The sequence below is a fragment of the Halichoeres trimaculatus genome, unplaced genomic scaffold, assembly GCF_033239565.1.
Source record: "Halichoeres trimaculatus isolate MK-OKI-2021-1 unplaced genomic scaffold, fHalTri1.1 fHalTri1_scaffold_23, whole genome shotgun sequence".
Lineage (NCBI taxonomy): Eukaryota > Metazoa > Chordata > Actinopteri > Labriformes > Labridae > Halichoeres > Halichoeres trimaculatus.
The window spans coordinates 8,938,746-8,949,027 of NW_027437201.1; the positions used below are offsets into that span (position 1 = coordinate 8,938,746).

Here is a 10,282-nt window from a genome sequence, read left to right on the forward strand (position 1 = left end):
TGTTTCTCCTTTCGCCCAGCTGTGACCCTCATCAAAGCTGGTAATAGATAAACTGCAACACCTTTTTTTTTTTACCACACAAAGGAATATGTACCATCTTAATTTCCTTAAGAGATAATTCAGGGCTGTTTATCAGCCATCTAGCACTCTGACAACACTTGCCATGTTATTCAACAGAAAACAAAGACACATGAGGCTTAAAGGGAGAGACTTCCAGATGGATTTGGTGTTGTGCCAGCAGGAAATGAAGCATTCCACACAAGTATTACGTTTGAGTACAAATTCAATGACTGCGTAAAACTTTTTTCTTGTTAATTTTACATTGTGAAATAACTAGGATCATTAATCTGTTCAGTTTTGTGGACAGGTGGCAGTATGTAGGACTTAATCCACACATAAAAACTAAATGTCTCCTGAGCTGTTTTAACCTTCACACAGGAACAGCCGCCACAGATTGAAGTGGCTTTTATTGCTATCAGGAATATGCTGTGATTCACCAAACAGACACACTAACAGGGCGAGTCAGCCTACATGTATCCCTAAGGTAATTCAGACAACAAGGGAGTCATCCGATGAGTCAGCTCAAATCTAACACACCACGGTCACACGGCATTGTTATTGAATATCTTTGAATCTATCTTCCTTATCTAATTATCTCTTTATCACTTTAATCTAAAATCTGACTCATACGCAATCATCTTATGACTTTGGACCAATAAAATCCTGACTTGATATTTTTTGTATTTGCCAACATAAAAATTCCAATTACAGAGTGTCATTAAAGTAAAGCTCTGAGGATTATTACGTTAACAGTCAAAACAACCAGTTACACTCAGGCACAAATCTGTTGAACCAAGAATATCACGACATACACAAAAGAAAAAGGAGGGACCAGAAATAAAAAACAACAACACTTTATTAAAACTCTGTACAGGACAGAGTTTCTACTTCTTACACTGAATTGTACCAAGGCATATATAATCTTTTAAGAAGATCTCAGGAGAATGTTGGGCTCATTCTGATCCCCCAAATCACCATTCTCGATCAGGAATATTCATGAAAACACTTTCACAAGTCTTTTCTTTAAACTGCAGAGTATTTGGGCCAGTGATGACAAATTACTCATAAGAGGAGTTACAATGATAGGGTTTAAATTTCTGAGAAAATTTTAGCTTTCACTTTGAGAAGCAGGACAATGGTTGCTAAAAGTTGACGCCACGTTCTAACACTCCTTCACAAGCTTTCCCTTTCTGTTTGTATCAGTATACCTCTGAGCTGATATGTAATCTAAATGCTGTAAAATATACTAACGTCTCACATCCTCTGCTCCTCCGGTCAACATGAGGTCTTACGTCTTTCTTATTCTGGTATTAGCATACATGGCCAAGTGCAGCCACTTATCATGGTACATCATTTTGCTTTGGACTATTTATGTACACATGGGAATGGAAGTATGAATGCATATCTGTCACCACTCCTGTATATCACTGCTATGCAAAGATTCAGAGAACCCTTCCTTCCACTTTTCTCATTTCATGCCATTTCATCTCATCTTATGCACTGAAATCAATTCACAGTGACAGTATGTACACCTTTTGGGGCTTCATAGAGAGAGTGGTCTGCTTTTGCCCTTAGGTAGTCCAGGGCTTTATTGTCAACCACTGAATGCATCAGTGTGAGTCATTTAATTTGCAATGGCATAAGCAATATCCTTATAAAGTGTATCAGGCAAGTGATGGATGTGACCAAACCACATTGTGTGCAGTTACTTTAATACTTCCATTCAGTTCTAAAAGACAATTCAAGCCAAAATCCCAGGCCTAATGGTATCTGGATTTATGATACTTCATGGGTCCAATACACACATCATTAAATTCTGAAAGAAGAGCAATGGTGTTGTATCAATAACTTACATCTTCAGATACATTGAGATGAGATAACTGGGGGGAGAAGTCAGATATGTACATACCAATCTGTGCTAGCCTCTTTTAGTGTTATGTGATGTTATTTTTGTTGCTTTGTTTGGATACTGTAAATAAAATGTAGTTGAGCGTTGTGAAGATCTGAGGGATGATGTTTCATGAGGAACTTTTTTTTTTTGCTAAATCATTTTGTAATGATTTAACACTTTGTGGATTAAAAAATGATAGATTGAATATGGATTAAGTCTTGTTGAAACAACAGTTCTACATAGTTCCTAAAAAAATTAAAAATCAAATACAGATGTAGCGTCTTATTTTGAGAATTTTAAGGGGCAATATTGAATTTTGAATGGGCTATGTGATACCATGCTGTATTTCTCAGTCATGTTTAAATAAGGGACAATTTTGAATATCTGATTATTAAAAAACGTGATAGTACAAACACAACACAAAATTTGCCGCAAAGACAACAAGTTGCCGGACGCCATATCTATTCATAGCAGTATATGCTCACGGAAATGTGTTACGCATGTTTACATTCCTATGGAGGACAGAGTTGCATGTGTTGTCCGGTGAGGTTCTCACAAACCTCGGCAACCTTCGCCTGTCTCCTCTCACGACCCGTCCGCTACACCCATAATTCCCCGCGCCAAGACAAGATGGAAGAAAGCAGCCACCGCCGGAGAACAATGTTTTGGCAATAAAACCCCAAAGCGGCGAATACGGAGAGAATATAGGCACGTTTGAAACCATCTGCGGTCATGTGTAGGTAAGTCTGAAGCTAGATTGGATTTTGTTGCTTGTAAATGCTGAGGATTTGTCGAGATATATGCGACGGAATTGTCTGGCTCGGCGCAAACGGAGATGCATTCAGACCCAGCATCATTGTTTCTGTTGCATGGGCCGTAATGCGGGTTTTCAGTCGGGGCAGCTAGCGGCTACCTAGCTAGCTCATGGCAGCTTGATTGTTATAAACACAGCTGCCTTTATGCGTACAGTTTTCTTTGGCTCAGTCATTCGATCTGGAGTCCACACGTGCCGCTTTCGTCGAAGAATGTTTTGGTAGCTGAATCGGTAAGCATTACCCGGCCGTAATAACATTTAAAGTTAGCTAACAATAAATAGAGCGCGAGCGTCCCAGAGCCAGACAGATTTGATTTCACGAGCGTCATCAAAGCTTGGAAATTGGAGAATGAGCAATTTCTACCACTGCTCCCAGTGCTAATTTGCTGTTTCGTCTCATAAAAGTTACCGTTATTCTCATTTTTCTTACCACAAATGTTGTGTAATTTTACTGAGGGAAAGTTCCCTTCATAATATTATCATTCTACTGGTACAGCAAACGTGTTAATATCATCAAATCATGCTCCCCTTGAGCGTTAGCTAGCTTGATAGCAACACTTACGTTAAGTAACATGCTAAACGATATGTTACGTTGCTCATGAACGTATACCTGTTAAATGTATGCACTACATATGCTTCTTGTTACTGTCCACGTATTGTGGACTTTTATTTGACTTTTCTACAAATCTTGATGTGGTTTGTTGAAAGTCGAAGCCGACTGTTTTGATTGTGGACGTAAAGGTGCGTTGATTGTCTCTCATTGTGGCTAACCGGCTAGCTAGCTATGCTAACTAGCAGGCTAACTATTATGCATCACAAAAGCTCATCCGCTCGCTTTGAATTCAGTGTCGCGTAGCCAAATGGTCGACAGGGCTCGACTAAACAATAAATTCTCACTTCAGTCGTTCTTACGCCCTCGTTTCTGTATACGTAGGTCTTAGTCACCAGTCTGCCTGACTGAAATGTCTGGCTGGGTTTGACCTAAATATCGCTTGTTTTAGGCAAGTGTAATGAACCGATTAAAACGCCGATACTGCAACGAAATGCCCCAAGCTCGACACAGGAATTGCGTTAACAGCAAGATATAACATTCTGTGTATGAGTGGAAATGCGAAACTAGTGGGATGTTACTGTATCAGCGATCAAGCGTACTACTACGCGGATTTTATTCTGGCTACAATCCAAGTCACATGTGTTACTACATGTAGAACAATGCGAGATGTGGATTATACCTTTTACAGGCTCCATATCCTCATTTTACTTAGAAATATAGGAATCACTTACAACTGTGGAGAAATTCAATTTCCTTGTTTTCCTACAAATTCCTTTTAAATTAGATAATTTGTATAATATTGAATCATCGTGTCTCTTGTTGGTTTTGTTGATATCAGATAGACTCTTAAAAATGACTCCATAATCATGGATAGTCCAAACAAGTTCACTTTTGTCTGCATTTTGGTCAGACCTTGCAAGCTCTTTATGTTTTATTTTTTTACGTGCCCCTGAAATAATTACACAAATGGAATGTTTTGATTTGTTGTCAATGTTGGTTCGGTTGGAAGCGTCTATGTGAACTTGTCCTTTACAATGAAAGTAATGATTACAGTGTTTATTCATGTTGATGCTAAATATTCCATGAAACCTCCTGCATTGAGCAAAGTACCCTCAGCTATTTATTTTCTTTCTTTCCTTTTTTTTCTGACAGATTTCCCAGGGTAAATGAAATGCAGTTTTTGTATGTACCAATTGAGGTTTCCAGATGCCGTGCTCTGTGTTAGGTTAGGTAAAGCCTAATAAATCCAATTACGTAGTTAATGGACAACTGACAGGATATTCAGAGAACATTGAAGCACACACAGTACACTATTTAGTCTATGTGGAAGCTATTCAGTTTCCCAAAGTCTTTAATCAGATGTAACAAGAACAGAATGTGATGTTTATTTTGTGTTGGCTACTTTCCTCATTTTTCAACATTATTCTCTGTCTACTCTCTTTCAGGATATTCTTCCCCTGCATTCTTCTTTAGATCAACTGCCCTTCTTCTTCCCTGCACACGCAACACGACCACCATGAGTATTATCCAGGACAAATTAGGCAATGAGTTTTTGCGTAGTAGTGGCATGGACCCCAATTTTGCACCAGGTATGCTCATGTTTAGCCACCTGCCCCCTGTCACCAGCTTCACACGGTTGGCCTCCCAGTCAGTTATGGGGGAGCTTTCTCAGGAAATGATCCTAAAGAAAGAACCTGACACGCCACCAGAAAACCACGGTCCTGCATCTGCAAACACTGGGGGCTTCCTCCATAGCATGGGCATTAAGCAGGAGAGGTTAAGTGAGCTGGATTACCGCATGCCCCTCTACGGCGGTGGTGGAGGAGTCGGAGTGAACTGTGTAGGAGGGGGCGCGGGGAAGAGTGGTAACGACATGCAGGACATGTCTTATGGCAACCATCACCCAAACCATCAGAACATGCTGCTCCATGACCTCAGCATCAGCAATGTTCGCTCCCTTGGAGAGCAGGTGAGACAGGCTCCTTTTTTCTTATCTTGTTTCAATTTGTTATGAATCAGTTTTAATGATTGAGATCCCCTTTTCATATGTTTGGTTCAGGCTTTTCTTAGGGAACCACTGTTCCTTATAAAAACTGGGGCCTTCATTTACTGTTTTAAGAATGTGATACAGTCAATTTGTATTTTGTCCTTAGATGCCTGGAAGACCTGGTAAAGAGCCAAAAGAGTCCTCGGGTAGAAGAGGGCGGAGAAGCAATGGGGATGGGCAGGGAGGGAAAGCACGAAGGAAACGAAATGATGCCGCAAAGGTTATTAACTTTCCATCTTCTCCTTCACGTAACACTCAAGTGTTCTTTCTGTAAAACATTAACAGTTTTTTATACTGTAGTTTTGATCCACTTGTATTTGTATTTCTGTATATAGGCCATGATGTTGGATGCCGAAGGAGCCTGTCTGTCCCCCAACTCAAAACCACATATCTGTGAGCACTGTAATGCTGCCTTCCGCAGCTCCTACCACTTGCGCAGACATGTGCTCATACACACAGGTGAGAGACTTTAGCTGCTTGTCAGTGCATTTCTTGGAATTCTAAAAGATTACGAGTCAGAGGTAGCTCCATCCACCTATAGCTTAAACTCTTTGTGTTTAAACTCAAACTGGGCAAACCTGCAGGTTAGGTCAGAAACTGAACTAAACAGAAAACCTCAGCTCTCTTAAGACAATATTTTTATTATTATTATTATTTTTTTGCTTCCCAAATGAAATATGAGTAAGTCAAATACAACACCAAAGAATAGTTTGCTTAGGATCTGGTGTAATGCTCTGTTGTGGAGGTTTTTTTACCAGGCTTATGAGGTAGCCTTCACTGTGACAGCTGGGGGCCTCATTTCAATCCAGACAATCACCCGAGCCGGTGATGACTCACTGGTTACTCACAGGTTTCTGGACATGTAGTCATTCTCCTTGCTGTGAATTCCTCACTTGGTTCTTCCAGCTTGAGGTTGTAAATAATTCAAAAGTTTTTTTTTCTTCAAAGCCTTTTTTATCATCCCTTTTTCTTTCATCCTTTTTCATAGTCCTTAGTATTATCCCACTATGTATTTATGGTATGTGGTTATGTGTTACATTTACATACAGTCCTCTACATATTTGTGCTCTTCCTTGAAGGATGTTGGTACGGTGGAAGCCTTTCTGAATGCTTTTTGTTTATTTTGTGGCTTCATGTTAAATGCAGCCACTTAAGCGGTTGATTAACGTGATGGTGGGGGGTTGTACTTTTGATCGCACAGGTGAGAGGCCTTTCCGGTGCAGTCAGTGTAACATGAGCTTCATCCAGAAGTACCTGCTCCAGCGGCACGAGAAGATTCACAGCGGTAAGTTTCTGATATCTGTAGTTTACTGCTACCTTTTGGAGGGAGTCCCTTCACAGGTCACCTACAGCATTAGTGTCATTGCTTTCGTGACACAAGCCCCAACACTGTCTCATCCTTCTTTTTCAGGAGAGAAGCCTTTTAGCTGTGACGAGTGCAACATGCGTTTTATACAGAAGTACCATATGGAGCGGCACAAAAGGACACACAGTGGCGAGAAGCCATATCGCTGCGACACCTGCCAACAAGTAGGCCTCATGTTTTCTCTGTGCTAAGTAGCTTACCTCTGTTTTGCCTTTTAATCTGATGTGTTTTGGCCAGTTGTAAAGTAGTTAATGCTTCATTCTTTTTTCATTGGAAGCTGTTTCTCAGGTAAGTTGTATTGGTAGTATTAACATGAAGTCAGTTCTAAATTTAGGATTAAATTTGATTTTCTAAATTTAGCCACAATCTTATTCTTACACTCAAATTACTAAAGCCTTGTTTCAATGGGATTAGTCATGTCAGAAAAGGTCAAGAATAAAATGTTCAACCATTCAGAGGAGACTGAGCTTCTCTTTCTCTCTTCTTCTGTCATTCCCCTGTCCACTTTCAGTTTTTCTCAAGAACAGACCGGTTACTGAAGCACAAAAGAACTTGTGGAGAAGCCATAAAGAAGGGCCTGGATCCGAGCATGCTGGAGCTCAGCGAGGCAGAGCTAGGCCATGGCAGCTATTCACTTACTCAGGGAAACTCTACCACCTCCGGACGCAAGAGGGCCAAGTCCAAAAATGGTGAGGGTGGTGAGCGCAAGAGGAAGAAGAATGCCTCAGCATCAATGGTAGCAGCCTCAGCCTCTGGGGGGATGGCCCGGGACCTGGGCCTGCAGGACTTCAGTATGGAACACCCCTCAGGTTCAGGCTCCAACATGCAGGGACGCACTCCAAAATTGGTCTTTAAAAAAGCTGGCCGCAAAGGCCTGGACAAGGGCATTCTCTCTCTGGAGGACGGTACAGATGGACAAAAGCAGTGTGGGCAGAAGTCGGGCTCCATGGATCATGTGGAGGCTTCTGGCCTTGATAACATGGGTCTGCTCCAAGGAACTGTGGGTAACAAGCAGGGGCCCACTACCACCAGCAACTACGATGATGCAATGCAGTTTGTGAAAAAGCGGCGCTACCTCCATGCGGTTAACAATGACTATGGGGCCAGCTCGCTGCACATGGCGTCCCAGGGCAGTAGCGTTATTCAAGGCTCCCTGGGGCCAGAACCCACACTGGCCATGCTGGACTCCTCACCTCTGGAACTCAAGCACGACAAGTCGGGCATTCCAGATGAGGTTCTGCAGAGCCTGCTAGACCATTATAGCCATAAACCTGAAGGGTCACACCACCACGACGTGACTTTCGACCTGCCGGACCATCCACATCATGTGGACCTGCAGCCAGCAGCCCCTGTTACCCCTGAGCTGGAGGATGACTCGCCCAACGGTGGGGACAAAACAGCGGTGATGAGTGAGTATTCTAAGTTCCTCCTGCAGGCTCTGGAGCGCACCAGCCACAGCGGGCCCTTCCCCAGCCTTGGCCCAACAGGGCCTTTCCCACTCCTGTCAAGCAGCTCCAGCCCCACAGGGCCTCTGTTCTCCGACAAGCATGGGTACACCACATCACCGCTGGATTGTGGCTACCCGCCTACTGTCTCCTCTCCACTGCCCATCGTCACCCCTTCATCCACATCCTCTTCATCTTCCTCCAAGTCCCATTACGGCATGCTTGTGGGCTCCCCCTCCCAGGCAGGCTACCACCTCAGCCTGGAATCTACAAGCCACCAGCAGCTGACGCCATCTCAGGAGCTGACTGAGCAGTTGGAGAAGCAACACTCTCCTGGCGCCTTCAACCTACCTCCCCAGGACCTGACTACCCAGGCAGAGGGCTCCAAGGGGCAGCAGCCTAAAGCTGCAGCGGGGGCTGCACCTACCAATGGCTCCAGCTACTCCGACCTGTCCCCGCTGAACCCGCCTAAAGAAACAACGTATCAAATTGAGAACTTTGCCCAGGCTTTCGGCTCCCAGTTCAAGTCAGGGCGGCAGACCCCTCTGGGCTACGGCAGCGATCCTGGGACAGAGGTCGACCACAGAATACGGACTCCAGTGTCAGAATTCTCAGGGTATACCAGTTTGTTAGCTGACGTCAGTGAGCCAGTGAGTACAGGATCAAAAACCCCGACAAGCCAAAGTTTCAGATAAGGGTCAAACGAGGTGAATCCAGTAGGGGCTGTTCTCTTGCTGTCCATATGGTCCCTATACCCATCCTAATTTTGTTCTTGTAGCAAAGTTATTTTAAACACTGCCATTAATGTTAATACAAAATGACCAGGGAGGGTCTTTTATGGCCTCAAATGCAATTTTTTAAATATTCTCATTTTTATTATGTATTTAGTCGCTCAAATTTTGTTTACGAGTAGTGTTTTTGATATGAACGTACCGTAGATTTAAATGTAATTTAAAACATTTAGAGGGTAGCTATAAACTTGCTTGATTTTTTTTCTTTCTCTGAACTGTTGTGTTTTACCAATCATCATACCATTGTAAAGTAATAATGAAAAATGTTGATGATTTCAATAATAATAACATTGTGGCAGGGAAAGGCCCAGAATTCAAATGGCAAAAAAAGTATATATTGTCTGTTACAAGAAGCGTATTAACTCAGGAAAATAGGCAAAATTGTGTAATAAGACTTTGTATTATGAGATGCAATTAGCACAATTTTTACAGGTGTACTTTGAGACTACAAAGCTTTGATTTTGTTATCTGTGTTTTGTTTCAACTAGTCAGAACAACAAACTTCAACACATGATCATGTTCGGTTTCTACTGCATTTTAGCTTTGTTGAGATTATGGTACTGTTGTGTCAATGTGAGAACGTCATCACTCCTTTTGAGAGCCACGTTTCCTATGCCAGGGAGTACAAATTGTAGTGGAGTTCAGGCCGTGACACGCAAACATAATTCATAAGTGAAGACGGTGTTCGAACATAATGACTGAAAGTAGAAAGCGTTGGTTAACGATGCCTGTCTAACCGCCGGTGGCCAGTAAGAAAAAGGAAAAGAGACAGCTACGGTTACGTTAAATCTCAGTGCTGTCACTGTTTTTCTCATGGTAAAATCTGGAATATTATTTTTTATCACTCTTTTGCTGAAATGATTCATTTCATTTTTAAAAAGTCACCACTTTTTTACTCCATGCCTTGCTGTTCCTTTTTTTAATGTCAGTGGAATCAAACAAGCACTTTTTAAACAAATCAACATTGTAAACAACAACAACCCATTCAGTTTGCAACTATGATCCGTGAATATTATGCTTATGGTTATTAATTTTATTTTGAGAGGAAAAAAACTGTGAAAAGGGGAGGGAGGGAGGGTTGGATGGATGGGTATTGGGAGGGAGGGAGGGAGGAATGGGAGGGCTGGATTATTGTTAAAGGGGCTTTGGAAGGGGTTGACTAGGCATGAACATGGGCATCTAAATGTATTTTGTTGCTTATTCTCAAGGGTAGAAGAAGGGGGAGGGGAGGGGGGTCAGTTTTTTGTTTTGTTTTTTTTTCTTACAGTTTGTCGGGTGATGTAAAAAGATGATTTGCCATAATTTTGTTATACAA

General features: G+C 42.2%; 1 protein-coding gene across 3 annotated transcripts; it reads left to right on the forward strand.

Moving 5' to 3' along the window:
- The first annotated feature begins 2,480 nt into the window (after positions 1 to 2,480).
- Positions 2,481 to 10,029, forward strand: znf281b (zinc finger protein 281b). Of its 3 annotated transcripts, none has more exons than XM_074663426.1 (7): positions 2,481 to 2,691; positions 4,764 to 5,287; positions 5,472 to 5,585; positions 5,701 to 5,823; positions 6,557 to 6,650; positions 6,777 to 6,895; positions 7,243 to 10,029. In XM_074663426.1, the coding sequence occupies exons 2-7, from the start codon at positions 4,835 to 4,837 to the stop codon at positions 8,869 to 8,871; spliced, it is 2,532 nt and encodes an 843-aa protein (XP_074519527.1). In that variant the 5' UTR covers positions 2,481 to 2,691; positions 4,764 to 4,834; the 3' UTR covers positions 8,872 to 10,029. The 3 variants fall into 3 exon arrangements, with proteins under 3 accessions (XP_074519527.1, XP_074519529.1, XP_074519528.1); XM_074663428.1 differs by having other exon boundaries at positions 2,482 to 2,691; positions 5,701 to 5,824; positions 6,567 to 6,650; XM_074663427.1 differs by lacking the exon at positions 2,481 to 2,691 and adding an exon at positions 2,826 to 2,996.
- The last annotated feature ends 253 nt before the right edge of the window (positions 10,030 to 10,282 follow it).

Excerpts from the sequence above, each read along its gene's own strand:
- znf281b (XM_074663426.1), top strand. The coding sequence starts at position 4,835 with ATGAGTATTATCCAGGACAAATTAGGCAATGAGTTTTTGCGTAGTAGT. Across the intron at positions 5,586-5,700 it reads AACGAAATGATGCCGCAAAG|GCCATGATGTTGGATGCCGA; the intron begins GTTATTAACTTT and ends TTCTGTATATAG. Across the intron at positions 6,651-6,776 it reads GCACGAGAAGATTCACAGCG|GAGAGAAGCCTTTTAGCTGT; the intron begins GTAAGTTTCTGA and ends CTTCTTTTTCAG.